At 49.0% G+C, this 20,240-nt stretch overlaps 7 protein-coding genes across 7 annotated transcripts; 4 read left to right on the plus strand and 3 right to left on the minus strand.

Moving 5' to 3' along the window:
- Positions 1 to 64: 64 nt before the first annotated feature.
- Pdw03_0661 (40S ribosomal protein eS6) lies at positions 65 to 1,201 on the minus strand (the record flags this gene model as incomplete). The annotated part of the gene is made up of 5 exons (XM_014680436.1): positions 65 to 161; positions 252 to 669; positions 776 to 796; positions 910 to 982; positions 1,097 to 1,201. The coding sequence occupies 5 exons, from the start codon at positions 1,199 to 1,201 to the stop codon at positions 65 to 67; spliced, it is 714 nt and encodes a 237-aa protein (XP_014535922.1).
- Positions 1,202 to 6,039: 4,838 nt separating this feature from the next.
- Pdw03_0662 (High mobility group, superfamily) lies at positions 6,040 to 8,073 on the plus strand (the record flags this gene model as incomplete). Its single annotated transcript, XM_066099679.1, has 4 exons — positions 6,040 to 6,229; positions 6,361 to 6,506; positions 6,559 to 6,614; positions 6,693 to 8,073. The coding sequence occupies 4 exons, from the start codon at positions 6,040 to 6,042 to the stop codon at positions 8,071 to 8,073; spliced, it is 1,773 nt and encodes a 590-aa protein (XP_065957406.1).
- A 374-nt stretch (positions 8,074 to 8,447) lies between these two features.
- Pdw03_0663 (Helicase, C-terminal) lies at positions 8,448 to 12,194 on the plus strand (the record flags this gene model as incomplete). The annotated part of the gene is made up of 2 exons (XM_014680438.2): positions 8,448 to 9,372; positions 9,457 to 12,194. The coding sequence occupies 2 exons, from the start codon at positions 8,448 to 8,450 to the stop codon at positions 12,192 to 12,194; spliced, it is 3,663 nt and encodes a 1,220-aa protein (XP_014535924.2).
- Positions 12,195 to 13,117: 923 nt separating this feature from the next.
- On the plus strand, positions 13,118 to 14,246 carry Pdw03_0664 (Phosphoribulokinase/uridine kinase; the record flags this gene model as incomplete). The annotated part of the gene is made up of 2 exons (XM_066099680.1): positions 13,118 to 13,296; positions 13,433 to 14,246. 2 exons carry the CDS (start codon positions 13,118 to 13,120, stop codon positions 14,244 to 14,246), a joined length of 993 nt encoding a protein of 330 aa, XP_065957407.1.
- A 267-nt stretch (positions 14,247 to 14,513) lies between these two features.
- Positions 14,514 to 17,011, minus strand: Pdw03_0665 (uncharacterized protein; the record flags this gene model as incomplete). The annotated part of the gene is made up of 3 exons (XM_066099681.1): positions 14,514 to 16,360; positions 16,424 to 16,814; positions 16,883 to 17,011. The coding sequence occupies 3 exons, from the start codon at positions 17,009 to 17,011 to the stop codon at positions 14,514 to 14,516; spliced, it is 2,367 nt and encodes a 788-aa protein (XP_065957408.1).
- A 343-nt stretch (positions 17,012 to 17,354) lies between these two features.
- Pdw03_0666 (Ribonuclease E inhibitor RraA/Dimethylmenaquinone methyltransferase) lies at positions 17,355 to 18,392 on the minus strand (the record flags this gene model as incomplete). The annotated part of the gene is made up of 7 exons (XM_066099682.1): positions 17,355 to 17,522; positions 17,600 to 17,698; positions 17,765 to 17,893; positions 17,950 to 17,958; positions 18,029 to 18,114; positions 18,194 to 18,269; positions 18,336 to 18,392. The coding sequence occupies 7 exons, from the start codon at positions 18,390 to 18,392 to the stop codon at positions 17,355 to 17,357; spliced, it is 624 nt and encodes a 207-aa protein (XP_065957409.1).
- Positions 18,393 to 19,033: 641 nt separating this feature from the next.
- On the plus strand, positions 19,034 to 20,107 carry Pdw03_0667 (Arylamine N-acetyltransferase 2; the record flags this gene model as incomplete). The annotated part of the gene is made up of 3 exons (XM_066099683.1): positions 19,034 to 19,434; positions 19,501 to 19,546; positions 19,601 to 20,107. 3 exons carry the CDS (start codon positions 19,034 to 19,036, stop codon positions 20,105 to 20,107), a joined length of 954 nt encoding a protein of 317 aa, XP_065957410.1.
- Positions 20,108 to 20,240: the final 133 nt, after the last annotated feature.

Here is a 20,240-nt window from a genome sequence, read left to right on the forward strand (position 1 = left end):
GTGAAGCTCCTTCATTAAACCCCATCGCCGCAGAACGAAATCATAAAACCGCGGGTCTGGAAGTTTACTTCCGCATGGAGGAAGCCCTCCGCTTGCGGAGCTCATCACGCTTGGCCTTCTCCTCGTGGACACGGCCGGCAAGGAGCTTGGCGTAGTCGTTACTATTTAAACGTCAGTTCAGGTGTTTCCTAAAATCAAACCAATGCACCCGTAGATAATCGGTGAGAGCACAGAAGAAGAGTGAGTCTTACGCAGCATCGCGGGCAGTCTCAGCACGGCGGCGCTTGATAGCAACGCGTTGGCGCTTGCGCTGGAGACGCTGGGGAGTAACCAGACGCTGGATCTTGGGGGCCTTGGTGTAGTCCTGCTTTCCCTCCTTGGTGACGGTACGGCGGATGACGAACTTGCGAACGTCGTCCTTCTTGTCGAGACCGAAGAAGCGGCGGATCTTGGTGGCACGCTTGGGGCCGAGACGCTTGGGGACAACGGTGTCGGTGAGACCGGGGAGCTCACCCTCGCCCTGCTTGACGATGGACAGAGCAAGGACGGCAAGGTCCAGACCGGTGATGGCACCACGGACGGACTTGCGCTTGCGCTCACCGGTGCGGCGGGGGCGGTAGCAGCTGTGGCCGTCGGCGAGGAGGAGACGGGTACGGGTGGGGAGGAGAACTGTAAAAATAATTCGATGAGCATCCTGCGGTTGGGTGGTTGTATCCATGGGGTTGGATATAATTTTTTTGATCATTCCCCAGGTTGTTGTGCGGCTTGTACGTACCACCCTGCTTCATGGGGAAACCTGGAAATTAAAATCGTCAGCAGAGTGTTTCTCGTGTTGTGCGTTGAAAAGTAGTTTTTTTGCATCAAGTTTGTTGCACTGATACTGGAAATGTAGAGGAATTGTATGCGTACCCTGCTTGTCGTTACCACCAGTAATCTTGAAGACGTAACCCTTGAACTCATCACCGAGAGCATCGCCGACAACCTAATCAAAAATCCCAATTAGCCAGTCGTTCTCCATATTCGTGTGCGTATGTGTGTATGTTGTTCATCGATGTGGTGTCGGGCAATCGGGGAAGGAGGTTGAGGGAGTGCTGACTTCGGCGCCCATGCGCTTCTCCATGAAGGGACGGAGCTTGCGCTCATCGTCGATCTCGATAATTTTCTGGGACCCATTGGCCGGGTAGGAGACGTTGAGCTTCATCTTGACGGAGGCGGCGCGGTCAAGACGGTAGCGCGGGTGTTGTCGATTTGTGAGATTGTCGTCGAAGGAGTCTGTATTGTGGATTTTTTTAGTTCGCCGGCTTAGCGAGGTGCAAGTCACGTGCCACGTGTGGGAAGTAGGGCTTGTGGTCTCCCAACAGGGCTTAGTGCAATCAGGGTGTCATGTGACCTGGTTACAACACCCCCGGTAATTTCTTTTCCTCGTTTAGCAAATCAAGTTGTGCTCAAAAAGTACTATGGTGTGGGTGTCTGCAGAGCGCCCAAAACTCCAGAATCACTGTTCTTTCAAGTGTGCATCTGCAACTTGTTCCCGCCAACTATTCATCCCAGAGACAACACGTATCCAGGACCGCCAGCCACTATAGCTTTCTTTCCGCCTTGAATCAACGGTGCTCTTTCATTCAGGCGTGAGACGTCCCAGGGCGACTTTCGAATACAACTGACCTTGAATCACCAACTGAATGATGAATGTCTGTTTCGGGTCTTGATTCAGTCTCGACCGGCCGAACTCCAACTTTTATATGTCAATATTGAGCGTGGTCTCACAAAGCGACTCACTTATTGACAGCCACCACGAGTCCTGTACGAGAATTGCAAATTCACAGCCTCCACTAACCATATTTGACTCTATATTCGACCTTTCGTGTGAATCACTAGCATGTCAGACCTTGCAAACGTCAGCGCACGGATCGTTGAGCAGACAACCCCTGGATCTGTAAGACACAGTCGGCCGGTTATGTGACCTATGTCTTTGACAATGTAGAGCTTGAGAAATCCGATCTCTTTGGCTCATTGGGGACGCCAACGTCAAATATCAGATCTGACTACCAAGAAGAATTTTTAGCATTAATTTGTGGATGTCTTGCCTCTTCTAAGGTTTAAAACCAGAAAATTTGAAACTTATCAGTCCGTCAAAAGGCGTCACATCTTTCCTCAATCATTTTCTATCCCTTGTCCGTCTATTTCCTAGCAGAAACATTGGGTAGTATCATAGATCCGCAGCATACACTGTTTTGGCGCGCCCATTTTAACAACATACAATTTCGTATCAGAGGGCCAGTAGGCCAAAGGAATGTCAAATTCTTAAGACAATGCGAAACGGAACGGCATTGGACGTGGCCTTGCGCGATGGGCTTTTAACGAGATGCAAGTAAATCTAGACCGATCCATTATTCAGGACTCGAAATGTGATAGAACAGGAGAACCCAAATATCACCAAGAGGCTTGGATACGGACCAAAATACCAGATCAAGGAATTGTGGCCCAGTCTACTCCGCAATCAAAAAGATGAATCGGCGACTCTGATATGCCCAGCCGGACGTTGGTCTACTTGGTTCTGTCCGAGCCATGTAGCCAATCTACAGATGTACCAAATTCCCGTTTAAAAAAGAACTTCTAGTTTTACAGTGATTTTTCTTGTCTACTAAATTTCTGGATAACACATTGAACAAGTATATCCTGTTTCAAACTTCTTTCCGTTTTCCCGTAGCGTTTTTGGAGACATTGCCGATGCTTCCTGTCCGGGTGAAGATTTTCTCCCAATCTCCAAAGCTTTGCAATGCCGGATAGTCTTTTGGTTCCCCACAGAATATGGGAGACATTCTTTCTGATTACAATGTGTCGCATTGGTACTGCTGCCTAGGAGCGTGGCTCTACTTACAATTTGCCATCGGAGCACTTGTAGCGACATTTTTTTTTTACGTCCGAGACAAGAAGATGTGAGATCCAAGATTGACACAACTCAATCGGGCCTATTTTAGCACTTAGCCATTCAGTCGTCATGGCGCGCCTGCTTAATCGTTGCTACACGCTTTTTGGAAGAATGTCAACATGGTTTTTGACGTAACGCACAGCACATGTTCTCTGATATCGCCCCTTCGGCATCACACCTGCTCCCTGTAGTCAGCAAATCTGACCGGCGATCAGTCGAATTTCAGGGACCCACGGAACGATAGACAATCCGACGAGTCACAGAGCAAGAGATTCACGGGCTGGCTTTGTTTAGTTCGTAAGATAACACACTGGGAAAAGTCTAACCGCGGAGAAACGAGCATGGTATCTGACTGGAACAACCTGAAACGCGACTAGTTCTCTTGCCATCAAGAGGACCTATCTCCTCAAGACAGAACCATCGGCGCCGTAGTCGACAACAAAGAAATCGATCTACTAGACCGACTGTCCCAGATCCATCTCGCAGACTTCGAGTCCCAGCTCCAGCACTGGCTATATACCGAGTCAGGCGCGACGAGGGACCTCTTTAGGAAGCGGTCTGGTCCCGCCTGGATCGCGCTCTCTCCGTTGTTTCGTTCGTATGGGATCTCTGAAGCCTAGTTACGAAGGACTATCATGCAACAAGCAAATAAGTTGAGCCACGCATTGCAATTGTTATGGATCAGCTTGACACTCTGTCCGTGCGATTGGGTACAATGGGGCTGAATCTCATTCTGACACAGATAGCTGACGTGACCTTCCTGCCTGGGTTTAAATCCGTGGGGATCAGTGCCAGGATCCGCACCGGATCCTGGAAGCGTGGAATTGAAGTTCCGCAAGGTGGCAGGGAGTGGAGTTGTGGTCCTTTCAATCTTTTTGATATCAATGCTTTCAGTATAGACCGCATTCGTGACTGGTAGCTTTCTGCGGCGGGTCTAGCAGAGGATAGTGGTCTAGAGATGTGAGGGATGGATGATGACATACGTATTATTAAGCAGCGTACTTGTCCTACGCAACAATTCTATAGTAATAAGATCATCTTTACCACAACCAGCTTAATTCCATAACAAGAGAAGAACTTGGACCCTGGGTGGGAAAAAAACCCCCATGGAGCCTTGTGTTGATAGTGAGTTTCTTTTTTTTCATCATTCGTTAAGATTTCTACAAGACACGTGGGGCAAAAGGATCGACAGGTCAAAATGTCAGTTTTTTTTGGCTGACTGTAACATTGTTGATTTCAGGAACGAGATGAGATGCATTTGGGTGCTTTAGCTCACCGGCTTATGGCTGTGGACATCTACCATGGGATTGATTTCTGAACCCGAAGGGTGCGTCAGGGAAGCGCCACAACCGACGGGGGTTTGCAGCTTAGACATTGTCTAGATCAATGAGTAGCTTTTCTTCAAACAACTCATCAACGAGAAGCAAAAAAAATTAAAGATTTTTTTTTTTTCAGAATGGTGACAAATCTGACGTCTCGCAAGTGCCCGGGGAGGGTCTATAGCAAATCGCAATGATGTCGGTACCCGAAAATCAAACGCGCTAGGCCCCGACTATACCTGATGCGACTGAGCAATGGCCAGCAATGGCCAGCTGGGCAGGTTCCCGGACAATCAAAGGGTGGATCTCAACCCTTTTGCCTCTGAGCCAGATGAGGCACGGTAGTACCGGTCAAATTATAGACTGGAACCTACTTGGAACCCAGATATTCATTACCCGAGACATAGGAGAATAGGGAGAAAGGGTGGTATTGTTCGAAGAGTCAATTCAAGTGACTGTAACGCATGGTGGATCGAGAGATCGGCAATGAGATCATTCTCTGGGCATAGGCGAGGATTTAAGATGTGGTATTTGAAGATGAATATGTGATTATGTGAACAGATAAATATATGAATGAACAGGAAAGAAGATCGGTCCAGGTACAATGCCAGACAATCAAATCTAAAGTCTAAAAAAAAAACCCCTAAGGAAATCATTTCGTGCAACTTGTTCAACTTTGATTTTTGCAGATTTCTTGTTTGATTTGATGGGGAACCGATTTAGGAAATATCCCAGCCAATCAACGGCCATTACAAGTAGGGTGGAGCCTCGTGGACCAGCTCGAGCAAGCGGGTCGCCGCATCCGGAGACAAAGAAAACAATGACTCTAGTACCTTGGCCCTTGAAATTAGGAAATTAGGGGGATTTGGGTTCGAATTTTTTTTTTTTTAAGTTGACACCTCGTTTTTTTTTTTTTGGTCATTTTCTTTAGAATCATCTGGAGGGTACCGTGTCAGTAAGAAGTAGAACGAGATTTTCCAAGTCGATACCTAGGTAGTTTCCAGAATAAGACTAATGTAGACTAATGTATAACAAAGAAAATCCCTTCTATGGTTTTTCTTTTTTTTTTTCGTACTTTTTTTCGTTCATTTCTTTTTCATCTCGGTTGGCTCGGTCAGAATATCAAGGGCAATCTAGAGCTATTGTGAAAGAACCAGCTACTAGACAGGGATTCCGGGGGTAAACCCAACCCAAGACAAAGAGAACACTTTTTAGGGCTTTTTTGGTCCAAACGCCCATATACTTCGCTTTGTCCTAATCCCTGGTATTCCCCGGTCTTTCAATCATTTCTTATTGGGATTCTTTCCCATTTCTCCTGATTCTGATTCATTTTTGATTCATTTTCTTTGTTTTCTCACCTCTACCCTCGCTCTCTTTCTTGTTATTTCTTGGGGCCCAGTCGCCTCCAAACCTATTCACTTCTGCCTTCCCTTTCAAGGCTTGTGCTTTTTTTTTAAAAAAAAATACCTGTCCCTTGTGATAGTCCTTTGATTCAAACTTCGCCTTCGAGCCCTTTCATGGAGAGAGAAAAGTATTAAATAAATGTCTTACGATCGAGTTCTCCCCAACCCTGTTGCTCTACGCAATGAGTCTGCCCAAGTCACTCTGCCTAGACCAAGCAAGCTACTCGACCACCAAATCATGAACGAAGAATTGTCTGCCATGACCATGAGACACCCTACCGACGGTTCAGTGGGACCTTCAGTCAGATACTCCGATCCTCGATCAACGGGGGTACATCAGACACATCAATACTTATCCCTAAATGCATCCAACGAGACACACAAGATGTCCTCCAATGGCTCCCTCAAGCCTGTCGGACCCATGATCTCGACCAAGGAGTTGCCCCTGCGAGACAGATCAGATCGATCATCCTCCTCTTCAGCCAGCAGTGCCAGTCCAATAAAATCGCAGAAAGAGAGTGTCATGCAGTTTTGCCTCTGTCAACCAGATCCGAAAATTCCCCGGCCTCGTAATGGTGAGTCGCTGCTGTCCGCACCGTCATTACAGCTTGGCAAGTGCTTTTCGATTGTTTCTTTTTTGGTCGTCATTAGCCAGATCTGATCTTTCGAATACATAGAATGTAGCTAATATGGTGCAAACGTCTAGCGTTTATTCTATATCGTCAGCATTATCAGGCCATGGTGGTCGCTCATAATCCGGGCTTGGCCAATCCCGAGATCTCCAAGATCATTGGAGAACAGTGGCGATCTCTCTCGGAAGATGATAAGAGTAAATGGAAGGCACTTGCAGAGGTAAGTAAGGCATCTCTGGCAATGTGATCTCAAACACTGACAAGTACACCAGGAGGAAAAAGCTCGGCATCAGCAGCAATACCCTGACTACCGCTACCAGCCTCGGCGGTATGGTCGGGATGGAGGCTCCCGGAGTTCGGCCTCAGGGATTGGGCACAACCCATCTGGTTCATCACACTGTAACAGATGTGGTGGTCGATTGATGAATGCACCCGCGTCCCCCATGACCCCGTTCACACCCAGCAGTGGGCTTGGATATCGACCACCATCAAACTTCTCAGTATCATCACCACACCCAAATAATGTGCCGCCAAAAAGTGTCCAAGGCCACGAAAAGGACCCCAATCCAGTACCGAAGTCGGCAAAGATGGACCACGACCCCCATTCTCGCCACAGACACTGGGAGGGACCCGGTGGTCGCTCTCCTGACAATAAACGCCGCCGAGTATCCCACAGCTCATTCAAGCCAACTTTACATCCCTCCTACCGGGACCACAGTCCCGGAAATGGCATCCCCGAATCACCGCACCCTATGACCCCTTGGAGTGCTCGCCCCGATATGCCACCACGCCACCTCCCCATGCTTCAACCGCAACGGCCATATCAAAGTGTCCCGGGGCAGCCACACCCTGATCCCAGTCTGAAGCTACCACCACTCCAGACTACGACACCGGTGATGACACCCATAACACCCTTTCCGCAAGAAGGGTCCAGTGTCGAAGCAACGGTCATGACAATCCCCTTCCTCAACAAGATCAAAGTCCTCGCTAAGATCTCCCCGCCCCTCCTCCCCTCATTCCGGGACGGCATCCCACCAGCCCGCGGCCCCGTCATCGCTGTGGACGGCCAAGATCCTGAGCTCGTACAAACAGCGGTCGAATACCTCAACAACCTCCTACAAAAGGAGACAAAGTATCACGTACGAGTCTTCGACGGACCAGAAATCAAAGCACCCCGACCCACCTCCGCAGAAGCAGGCCAGATGGGTGATGCCACAGTCGACTACCTCAACACCATCTCAGCCTGGCACCGGATCTCCGACGAAATCATCGGCTTCGTAAAATCCACCTCAAGAGCTGGCTCCGTCGATGCCCGCTCCATAGTAACAGACGAGGAACCCCTCGTACCAAACGTCTCCCCCCGCACCCTCATACCCAAGACCGCAAACATGCACATCCACTCCCCAGCCCAGTCAAGCGAGAACGGCTCCGAAACTAGCGCCATCACGGCAGGCAGTCACTATGGCGTACCTATTGCGCTCGTCCCGCGATACCAGCTTACCACGGCTGATGCATTCGCCTGCTCCACGCCCATCGGCGACTCCTACGCGCCGCTCGATCACTGGCAGTGGATGGCGTCGCTGTGGCGCGCGTGCGTGGGACCTGATATCACAGTTTACATTCGCGAGTGCGGTAAGGAGGAGTTGGATCGCATGGGTGGGAATCCTGTCGAGGTGCGATTGCAGGATGCGCGTACAGTTGTGCTGAGGAAGGTTGTTGGAAGGGATTTGGAGGAGAAGGCGCTTAAGCGGATGGGTTTTGAGATTGAGGACTTTTTGACTCAGTAAAATAAAGCTCAGGCTCAGGCCTGCTTGCTGGCTGGGCCATAGAATGTATGGTGCATTGTTCAAGGATTCACGGAGTCACTGGTTGGGGCGCGTGATAGATTAGATCTTGGTAATTTTTGATGGCTCATCGTGCTTTTAATGAGTAATATTAATAGTGGAAACAAAATGCGAATGAGATAAACATAAGAATTAAGAATCTGGGCGATGTAAAGTGCATCGAGAAACGAAGGACGTTGTCTCAAGAAGCCAACGTGGGAAGCTCGGACCCTCCTTGACCCACTACCCGACAGGGCAGATCCTATCGAAGGCGGTCATTATTCTGCCAATATCTCTCCAGATTCCATGGGAAATTGTCTTTCTTGCAACTATTCGCCATGTCAGAACCAGCGCAATGGGCACCAGGCCCCTCGATTAGATCATTACCAATAAACTATGAAATTTCGGGGCTCCCTCATATTTTCGTTGCCCCGTCCAGTCCTGAACCCTTTATGAAATCGGAAGATCAGGAGGTGATGGATGCGCCTCTCGGCCCAGATGTGACAGATGGGCTCCTCAACATAGCAGTGAAAGACGAGCCTCTCGACCTAGAGGTGCCAGACATACCTCTTGACTCAGAGATGATAGATGAGCCACTTGGTACCAAACCCCCACAGGCAACACATACGCCTCTTGATCAATATATCCCAGCCGGCGTTTTGGGCAAATTTTCATCCAAGCCTCGCTACCCTGACTCCCAGATAGCGCGGCTAGAAAAACACGAATGGATTCGCACACGCTGTCTTAGCGACAGCAATAATGTACAGGTTTTTGTATTACCGAACGCACAGCGAAAGAAACCCTTTAAAAAAAAACCTGGTGAAACAGAAAAAAGTCTTCTAACCGGTCTCAAACTCGTCATTTCCATGATTGATAGCTCCTCTGAAGCGTGGAACGGCTTGATTGATGCCCATGCTGGTCTACTTACCAACACTCAGTCCTATAATGAAGAAGAAGAATCCTTATATTATATTTACAATACGTTGCAAGAGCCCAAACCAAACTTCGACCAAATTACAGATTTACACTCTCGGCGTGCCATGGATAGATTGTTGAAAAATTCGATCCGAGGTCTCAAAACACAGCTGCATCCGTTTCAGTGCGAATCCGCTGCTGTGATGGTTCAGAGGGAGGTACAGCCGGCGCTAACGCTTGATCCGAGAATCCAGCCTTGGCGGGGTCCAACAGGATTGGAGTTCTATTATGACAAGGTATCTGGGAACATTTTGAGGGACAAGATATTGTACCCCGAGGCCTGTGGAGGTATGTACTCAAATTTGTGGTGCTGATTTTCTCAATTATTGTTCAGCTGTCAATCTCTTAGTGAACCATGTTGACTTTCAGTAGGGATTTTGGCAGAATCCATGGGATGCGGGAAAACCCTCATCAGTCTTGCGGTGATATTGGCTACGCAGGGGCATTTCCCCAAAATCCCGGTGGAGTATCAAACCCTCCTGAACCCCATCAGGAACTCGACTGGAAGCTTAATGGAAATGGCTGCTGCTGCTGCTGGTCGCTTTTCTCTACCCTGGAAGGGTTACTTTGACCGGAAGAAAGCCAGGGGAAAATACCACATCAATTGTGAGAATGCCTGTGTGGCTCAGAGTGGTTCCTACAATATACCGGCGAAAAGCGACTACCAAAGGGCTAAATCAAATTTCGCCGAGTCGGCCAAGCATATTCGTCTCTGCTCTGGTACACTCGTTATTGTCCCGGATAACTTGGTGGACCACTGGGAACGTGAAATAGCTACTCACATTAGCGATCTGAAATTCCTAGTTCTGAAAACCCAGGACGAAACGCCATCAACGGACGAACTTCTGAAATTTGACATTGTGCTGTTCTCCAAAACCCGATGTAGCAAAGAGAATTCAAAATACGATAAAAGTGGACAGAGGCCGGATGCCCCTATGCTCAATCTTCACTGGTTGCGAGTTATCGTCGATGAAGGGCACAACCTTGCCGGCAAACAAACGGGAATGGTCAACTTGCTGAGGAATCTGAAAATTGAGCGCCGCTGGATGATTTCAGGAACCCCTCTCTCAGAAATGTATGGAGTGGAACTTAGCATTGCTTCACGAGAAATGGGCACAGACGATACTCAATCGTCTGACAGTCACGAAACTGCCATCTTGCAAAAGAGCAAAAAGGCCGGCAGTTCCTTCAATTATGAAATCAAAAATTTGGATAAATTGGGCGACATGGTTCATGATTTCTTCAATCTCAAGCCTTGGGCTAACAATACTAAAGAATGGCCCCGTTATACGAAAATAGTGGGCGAAGATGGAATCAGTCGAAAATCTCCATCTCTACGTGCGACGCTCCAGAGCCTTGTGGTGCGACACCGGTATGAAACGGTCAAAACAGAGATCACTCTTCCACCGTTGTATAATAAGGTGGTCTACCTTGAGCCGACCTTCTACGACCGGCTGTATATCAACTTGTTCCTCTTTACACTCGCAGTCAACGCAATTACATCTGAACGAGAAGGTCCCGACTACATGTTTGATGAGAGTGACGAAAAAGACAAGAAAATCAACAAAACTAAACTCACTGAGTTGATACAAAACTTACGTCTGGCTGGGTTTTGGTGGGCTGGTGATGACAATGTCCAAAGTACTGTCGACATTGCTTTGGAATATCTGGAGGAAAACCAAGAGAAGATGACAGTGGCAGATTTGAACCAATTAAAGTCTGGGATCCAGATCGCACGAAAGGCAATAAATTCTCCAGGCTGGAATGGATTCAAAAAGATGCATGAGCTTGGAGTCTTTGTTCGGCGATTCCCAGAACATGCTCGCAACATGTGGGCCCTTGATCCCACAGAGGCCGGCCAGGAGCCCCTGCTCATGGGCATCACCCAGGCTCGTCACGCGCAGCAATTTGTGATGAACCATCTCATGACGCCTGATCCCGCCGAAGGTCTCGCAGGAGAGGGTATCAAAGTTCGTCGGGAGCTAGTTCAACAAAGCCAGACAGCTACAAATGCTCACAACGGTTCCCCCGAGTCGGTGAATGCTAACCGTCCAGTTAGCAAATCGACATCGAAAGGGAGCAGGAAACATCAAACTTTTAAACAAAAGATCTTTCGCAGTCTTCCAGAGACTTCACCCTTAGCCCAAACGAAGCTGGAAGGAGTAGCATCCGCGAAGCTTCGGTACTTGTTGGATCAAGTGCTGAAATTCCAGAAGACCGAAAAAATCATCATCTTCTATGAACATGACAACGTCGCTTCCTGGGTCGAGCAAGGCCTGGAGTTAATAGCAGTCAAATTCCGCACCTACGCCAGCACCGCGAGCATGGGCTCCAATTTCAAAACCAAGCATCTCCGCGACTTCCGCGAAACCGACGAGGTCCGTGTTCTGCTGATGAGCGTCAAGCAAGCCTCGCATGGCCTCCACATCCCCGAAGCCTCACGGATGTACATCGTCAATCCAATCTGGGAACGCAACGTGGAAAGCCAAGCCATCAAACGAGCCCACAGAATTGGGCAGAAAAGACCAGTCTTCGTCGAAACCCTCGTCCTAGGCAACACCCTCGAATACCGCATGCTCAACCGCAGCAAAAACATGACCGCCGAGGAGACGACGCACGCAGGAGATAACCCACTGAACGATAGTACCATGAGCGACATCATAAAGAACGAGCCCTTCCTGCCCATGCCCGACGAGGCTTCGGCCGGCATGGCTCCACTTACACATCCACTTGGGCTATTTGACCAACATAAATTGCCGATTCCCGATCACGAGGTGGTCCATGCGCGCGGGCGGAAACCGGGCCTGCAATCCCAGAAACAGCGGCGGAATTTGGAGTCAGATGCCGACACTGATTCGACTAGAGCTACGGGGCCCCCGGCCAAGCGGTCACGGGTTGGCTTTGCGGGGCGAGATCAGGTCATGGGGGAGGGTGCTTTGGATGCAGTTCCTGCGCCGCTGCAGACTGTGCCCGGGTTGAATTCTTCTTCCGGAGCTGGGGGCCCTGTTTCTGGGCCTTCGCAGACTGGCTTGGCAGCGCATGGGACGGTTACTGGAGACTTACCTAGAGACGGTATAATGACGCCATCGTTGTTCGGGCCTTTCCAGTGATGATGTATTTCTACACTATATTCTAGCGGCATGTTTTGGTTTTGAAATGTGGTAAAAGTCTCTCATTGAAGCTATGTAGCTCTCTACCTACAGCTCATCATATGTGTATTCGCTCTAGCCACTGTGTGTAAAATTTACACAAGAAATTACAAGACTGTGATGTGAGTGGATTAGCCATTTAAACAACTTGTCATCCCTTAGCTACCAGATCATCTCGATGAGCACCGAGACAATTTATCCCATCAAAGAAATGGAAGAGACCGATGACTCCGCCGTTTAACAGCTATAATTTGTGCCTTGCAGATCCTGTCAGAGATAGTATCATTCATAAACCTCTGGCATGCCTGGAGATTATATGACCACCACCATTCAAAAGGAATTTTAGAGTGTCCACTGGACTTTTGAAATAACTTGCCATTTGAGATCAAAGCTCACTAAGTCTGAACTCACGCTATCAGCCTCGACCTATGACCATGCCTTTAATATCTTTCCCTTCCAATGCCCTCCGCGGGTCTGCCTATTGAACTGGATTTGCGACACTTGTGGTTAATGTCGTCCCATAAGATGAATGGAGCAGTGTCGTCTATGTGTATTGCTCCCCAGCCGCCTGGGTTCTGCCATCTTCCGGTCACGATGAGCAAGATGGGGTAGCTTTGAAAGAAGAAATTGTGAAAGAAAAGAGTTGAGCGTTGGGTTCGACAGGAATACAAATGTAGTATTGCGACCCTTGTCCTGAACGAGGTAAGACTCTATAATTTGACAGAAACACACCGAATTGTGTTCGGTTGTCGTCTTCGATCTACCAAGGTCAACGATAAGATAACATTTTTCTTAACATTCGCCCCCCCCCCCCCCCCCCCCCCTCACCCCGCGCTTGGAAGCTTCAATTCACCAATTTCTCCCAGCTTACCGAAGAAAGGAAAATGAACAAACCGGTCCACGAAAAAGCCGTGATAATAGGGATCTCCGGGCCTTCGAGCAGCGGCAAGACAACCCTCGCGCGGCTCCTGCAGCGTGTTTTCTGCGGGGTGAATCTCCCCAAAGACAAACGTCTCAACACGTTCATAATCCACGAAGATGATTTCTATTTCCCAGACGATAAGTGTGTATACCTCTACTTCAGCTCCATACATCCATATAAGCCGTCTCAAGTGGAAGCCCCATCCTCCCAGAACCCCAACACCAAACCTAGACTCATGCCCTTCCCCCCCCCCCCTCAACACTAACACACCTCCCAGAATCCCGTACACAACAACCGCCTCCGGCAAAACAATCCAAGACTGGGACACAGCCTCCGCAATCGACATCCCCTTCCTCTCACAAGCACTGCAATACGTGCGCGAGAACGGGACACTCCCGCCGCGACTACGAAGCAAGGAAGACCAAAACGACCAGACAGAGTCCGGCGTATCGGACGAGATCGTACAGGAGCTGAGGGATGTTGTTAGTTCTCGACTGCGGGACGAAGCATCCGGTCAAGACACCGAGAACCCGACGATGGCATTCCTAGAGGGATTTTTGCTATTTGCGCCGCCCGAGCAAGAACAGCACGTCCTCCGTTCCGTCCATGACGCTATACATCTTCCTCTCTTTCTGCCTGCGGCGTATGAGCTTGTGAAGTCGAGACGCGAGGGGAGGAGTGGGTATGTGACTGTTGGACCGGCGCCGGAACCGCCAGTGCAGGCTTCTACGGATGGGTCGGACAGTGGAGATGGAAAGACAACGGATATTGATCTTGATGCCGAGGATGATCGGCCGCCACAGAACTTCTGGGTCGATCCGCCTGGATACGTGGATGACATTGTTTGGCCGCGGTATGTGACGGATCATGCTTGGTTGTTGATTGCCGAGGATGGGGGTGGACATGAAAAGAAAAAGGGTGGGAGTCAGGCCCTAGCGGAGGCTGATATTGTCCGGAGGATTGGGGATGGGACTAGGGCTAGGACTGACGTTGGGGTTGAGGTTGCACCGGGATGCGGTAGCGCGGGGATGGATGTTGTGTTGCGGTGGGCTGTTGAGTTGATTCTGGGACATTATTTGGATAGGACGTAGGAATAGTATAGTAAAGTAGTGTATCTATAGCCTAAACGGTCGAAGTATACCAGACTTGTACATTGGCTAAATATGTCTTGTGTCTAATTTTTGCCGTCGGTTACCTGCGAAGTTGGCAAGGAGTACAAGTAAGATAAAGGATTAATCAAGAGATTGTCATCTTTATGTTTACCATCTGCTAACTGCAGCTATGGCTGCGTCTGATTCTGTGGTTTCTCCCAGTTTGTCCCTCCATAGCGATACTTAACCATCCCCATCGTCAAAAATTTACTCCCGCGCAATTGGTCCTCGCCATCCGAGAAGGTAGTCGATACGGTCCCTCAGGGGCATTGGAGTGATATCGGCAGGTGTAATTTTGACAAACTGCTGAATTTCGGATTGTATCAGCTCAGACTGAAGATCATACTCCGCCAGGACAGTACTCGTTCCTTTCTCCACGTTGATGCTCGTCAAATTCCCCACGCAGTCCACTAGGTCATAGACATACACTTCGCGGAACCCACAGTCACGTAGCAGCAAGTATGAGCAGAAAATGTTATATATAGACCCCAAGAAACCAAGCAGTTGAACGAAAATCTTGATGAGGGTCCATAATCCGAGGGCATGGCGGAGGTTCTTCCATTCAGCGACTGGAGTTACCGCAACAGTCTGTGTACTTGTAGAGTTGGAAGCGAGATCCGCTTTAGGCTTGTGACCCAGAAGAACTTCACGTTGGAGAGATGGAGCTGGAGTTTCCATGACTGGCGGCTTCAAATGGGCAAGACGTGAAAACGGGATCTTAGGATTAACCTCATTCCGGTGCCTCGAAGGGACTACTTCGTGCTTGAGGCCAAAGATGGCGTAGTCTTCTTGAAGAAGAGCTTCGGCATTATTGTGGCTGACCGTGGTTTTAACCCGGGGCAGCCAGGTGACAGCCATGCCTCGCGGCTGCTTAACTTCCCACGACACCGTGAACATCTCCAGAGCTTGAGGGATGCTGATGATATGTATGCGCGACATTCCAATGCCATCTTGCCCCGGTTGCAACCGAATCGAGTTTATAACCGGTTTTTTAGCTGCGAAAATGGCGTTGAACTCGCCCTCTGGGCCACCATACACACTGAGGTCGAATTTGCATCTCTCGGCCCAAAAGCTGTGATTGATGAGATCAATGGAGCAAACCGCTTTGTATTTGATCACATAGGACGATGGATCGCCTAGCGGCTCTGTAATCTCTGCCCGCATGACTGTGTTGACTTTGTAGTCTTTGAGTTGTCCGTAGTATTCTGCGTTGCACTTACGGAACGGGACCACGAGGCTTTTTCCACCATGGAACTGCGCCATCAAGCAGCTTTCCACGAGGGTATGTCGTTTAAAGGACGAAGTCATGAATTCCATTCCCTGCCCCGGGGGTGTTCGAAAATAGAGATAACCAGACTCGAATTGGGCAAGTCGAGGCAGTCCATTCACAAATAACTCCCACCAATCCCTCGATTTTCCTTTCTGCGGCCTAACCTTGAGCGCAATCGCAATTTGGTAGGTAGCGGAGTAGACGTTGTGAGGGATTTGTACGTAAAGAATGTCATTGTCCAAGATGAGCTTGGGCTTGTTGTGATTTTCGACCATATCTGCGGACGCCCGGGGCAGAGGGGGTGCATGAAACCCAATGCAGGAGAAAAACGATTGCGATCCGATGGATTCAAGAGAAAAAATCGGGTCCTCCTTTTCCTTGTCGCTGTCTTCGGTGTCAGAAAGGCTTCCATTGCAACCACGAGTAGAAAGTGCATCATAATTCCGATGGAGCAAGTTCGCTTCGGTGAGCGGTTCGGTGCCGCTCAAATCAATCTTGCTGAGAGGGGTCTCATTGAGTTCAGTCTCACTATCAACTGTCACTCTTTTGCAGTTTAGCGAAAGATCTTCAGATGTAACGCTCGGGGAAACTGGTACGAGACCCGGAACCGAGTCTTGAGGCAACGGGATTTTCTCAGGCGTCACACTGATTTCGATTAAACTGCCAGAACGACTGTCAATGGGAATGGAACTGCCGATGGTCTCGATAGTGTGAGTGTTCTCGGACGCTGGCTCCAGTTGCGCCGGCGGGTCGATCTTGGTCATCATAAGTTTGTGTCGGGTGCCTTGGTAATCATCGTCAGGGGGGATTGAGTCAGGTAGAGAAGCAGCCTTGGCGGATCTCTTACGAGATTTGAAAGAGTTCGGGCCACCCAAGCTGTTGACCTGGTTCTTGCGAGGGTCAGAAGAGGTTGAGCTATCTGAGCTATCAACCTGAGTGTACATCCCCGAGATGTTCACCGTAGGACGAGAGACATCTTGAGGGTCATCATCGTGCAACCCATCATGAACAACAACACTCCCAGAGTCAGGCACAGAGCCATTGTTGGCAGGGTATTTTTCGGTCTCTTCGCTACATTCGTGGCCAGGATGCCGAGCCTCTTTCCCCGGCGGAATGTCGGCATCATAGTGAACAGAGTCAGGTTTCAACCGGATGACCCAAGACGGGCTTTTCACGATGTTTGGCGACTGAACATTGAGGATTGGTAAGTTGCGGTTGGAATGACCGTAGGTTTGTAGCTTAATTCAGACGATGGTCAGTGCTGAGGTCCACAGAGAAGACTCGAAGCCTAGTTTTTCAGTTTTACCTCCATGGCTATTGTAATAGAAACTGGTTCTTCTGGATCGCCAGTCCAGTCGCACCATAAATCGAGGTTGCTGAGAGGGCTGTCATGGGGATCCATAGTAGGCTCCATGAGTTCTCCGGTGGGCTTCATGAGATCAAATGAAGACGAATGAGAGAATTCAGAAAACAACGAGAAAATGATAGAAGAGAGGAAAGAAGAGAGAAAGAAGAATCAGAAAAGGCAGCGAACAACATGAGGAAGGTGCGTGAAGATGTTAATCGTCTATCGAATACACATCTGAAACGACTTCAAGACTTCTAGAAGCGCATCGGAATTTTCTTACATACAACATCCCTAACATCATGGACTAACCGTATCAGATCGTTAGTCTTGAATAGATGTATGCGTTCCTCTGATCCAGGTAGTTTCATTTCATCACCTACTATAAACACAATCTGGTAGTGCGTAGATGAATGTGTCTTGGAGCGAGCCATCAGCGGAATTTCTTAAAAGCATCAGTGACACTCATTCCCAGTGCAACGGCCTCTTTAGCCTGCTCATCCATTCGAGTCAGTTTAGGCATGAGCTCAAGTACTTGGTCAAGCAGCTCGCGAGGAATAGCCACTACTCCTTCCAAAGGATCACAAAAGATAATGTCTCCCTAGAATGCGTTACAATAATTAGACCATGACCTCTACCATCAAGCAGTCAGCAAATAATGCAGGAGCGAGAACTTACAGGCGAAACAGGAACACCACCTATTGAGACTGGCACGTCACGAGCACCAGCTTTAGCCTCGGCATTGGAGCCAACAGTAGAAGTAGCACGAGCCCAGATCTATTATCATGCAAAAGAGCAATTAGTAATGCGCCACCGACAAGACCATGAGAGACCACAACAAACCGGAAGCCCAGTAGCTTGCAATTCCTTCAAGTCCCTGACACGACCACCCACAACCGTGGCTTTGATCCCAAGGGCTTTCATCCGGGTCGCCATGATCCCACCCGTCACAGCACAGTACTGGTTCTCGGGCTGCTCAATAACGACAATGGATCCGGCGCCGGAAGGATCTGATGCTTGGAATTCACCGACGTGATCTACCCAGTGCTTACCGGGTGAGAAACCGTGCTTCTGAGAATTTTCCATTGCGATTGATGGTGGACTGACATCTTTGGCTAGAAATTTGAATGTCGTTGCCGGCGCCGCAATCTTGGGGATTGTTTCATTTCGACCTGTCGTGGGAGAAAAGGGCACTGGTGGATAAATGGGTGTGAGTGGGATTAGTAGAGCTATAAAGAGAGGCTTTGGTGAGCCTTTGTATTCATGCCTGACCTAGATCTGCCAGGTAGCCTGCTCTTGCGGTGCTGCCCTCGGGCATCTTTTGTAACTTGAGGAGGGCGTCTGATACCTGGACCATTATATGTTAGATGCACTATCCGATAGCTTGTTGGGAAACAACGCTACTCTGCCATACATCGCAGGGCGAGTAGTTCGCGGTCAATGTCACAAGTTGTTCGTTTAGCGTCGCCATTTTGTTCAGATGCGGGGTTCCGGTCGGGAATGGTTTGCTGTTGAATCTGTCTAGACGGCTGGACTGTACAAAGCAAAGTTGAGACAAGAAGCAATAGAGAAAAATGATGAAAGGTCCATTCGCGGATCAGTCGAAGCAAGATGTCCGTAGGTCCGGATATCGGATGAACGCATCATCGGAGATGTATACTCGGAGCATTTACACGGTTCACCAGGTGAGTGTATAGTTTTGAGATATTGAGGAGATTGTCTATAGTGAAATTCTACATCTACTACAATTGTATACGATTTCTCAATGATCTTTCGATAGCTTCGTTCTTCGCAAGGGACAGTCATAGCCGAGGTGATGGACCATCATAACCTGCCGCACGCACAGCTTGCAGGAAATGTGGGGTACCTCGTCATTCTTTGGGAAATTCCTTTGAAAAAAAAAAAAAAACAGGAATAAACTATTCATTAGATAGTACTGCAAACAACTAATCCACGAATACACAACTCCGAGCAAGCTATCTACAACGTGGAAATTGTGCACGGAACTTCCCAAGATGGACAGACAGATGGAATAATTCCGATCCTATCACCTATCACCGTGGTAGCCGAATGTAGGCAATTCCTACATCCTTTGTACACCGAACCCCAATCATGGCACAAAATCCCATATATACCGATCAACAACTGGAGTGGTACCTGAGCCGCATTGGGTACTCCCACCCCGCTCAAGTCGAGGGCAATCTTCTTCACCATCTCCGCCAAGATATCGAGAATGATGCACTTGCTGCGCTGTGTGATCTGCAAAGGCGGCATCTTACTACCATTCCATGGGGCAACTCAGGGCTGCACTACTCGCAACATCATACGATCTCTCTGAACCCGCAGAGTCTCTTCGAGAAGATGGTGGAGCGGCAGCTAGATGGATATTGCATGGAGAATTCGGGAATCTTTTTGATTGTGTTGCGATCCCTGGGGTATCTTGTGTACGCCACTGGAGGTAGAGTCAGTCATGCTGCGTCGAAGGGAGTGGATAATGGATTATATTTGCCATTGTGGGTTCTCCGACAGACTAGCATTTTGCCCTTGCAAGCTGAGTTGACATGATTGACCCCGCAAAGTGGACACATGGTTTTGATTGTGATCATCGGAGAAGAGAAGTACATGGTAGGGCAAGAAGATCTACCGCAGCTACCGCATGGACCACACTAACGGATACAGGTTGATGTCGGCTTTGGAAACAATTGTGCCACTGCTCCACTGTTACTTCAAGAAGGTGCTACTGCTACGGCGATTGAGCCATCGGAGATGCGCATTGTTAGAGAAAGCATTGCCGAGTTCACGGATCCAAGGCAGAAGGTCTGGGTCTACCAAACAAGATACAACTCTGAGAGTAAGTGGCTGCCACAGATCTGTTTTTCCGACGTGGAATTCCTACCGCAGGATTTTGGGATCATGAACTTCTCCGTCAGCCAGAGCCGAACTAGCTGGTTCACCCAGACTTTTGTTTGCATGCGAATGATTATGGATCAAACTGGCACGGAGATCATTGGCCAGTGCGTCGTGTCGGGCAAAGAAGTCAAGGAGAGACTGCGCGGGCAAACGGCAATTTTGCAAGTTCTGGAGACTGAGGAGGACCGCATCCAGGCCCTGGCCAAGTATTTTGATATGCATCTTCGTGAGACTGAAATCCAAGGGATTCGGGGAATGACCTCGGAGCTCAAGTAGACATGACTGAGTGGACTACTAAGGAAATCCGAGTAAATGAGATGGTACAACGTTTCTAGAGAAATTGCAGTGGATATGTATGGTCACGTAGTGAGGAAGGCGCAGACATTGAACGTAAAGGAAAAGAGGTTGC

The sequence above is a fragment of the Penicillium digitatum genome, chromosome 4 (genome assembly GCF_016767815.1).
Source record: "Penicillium digitatum chromosome 4, complete sequence".
In the NCBI taxonomy this organism is placed as follows: domain Eukaryota; kingdom Fungi; phylum Ascomycota; class Eurotiomycetes; order Eurotiales; family Aspergillaceae; genus Penicillium; species Penicillium digitatum.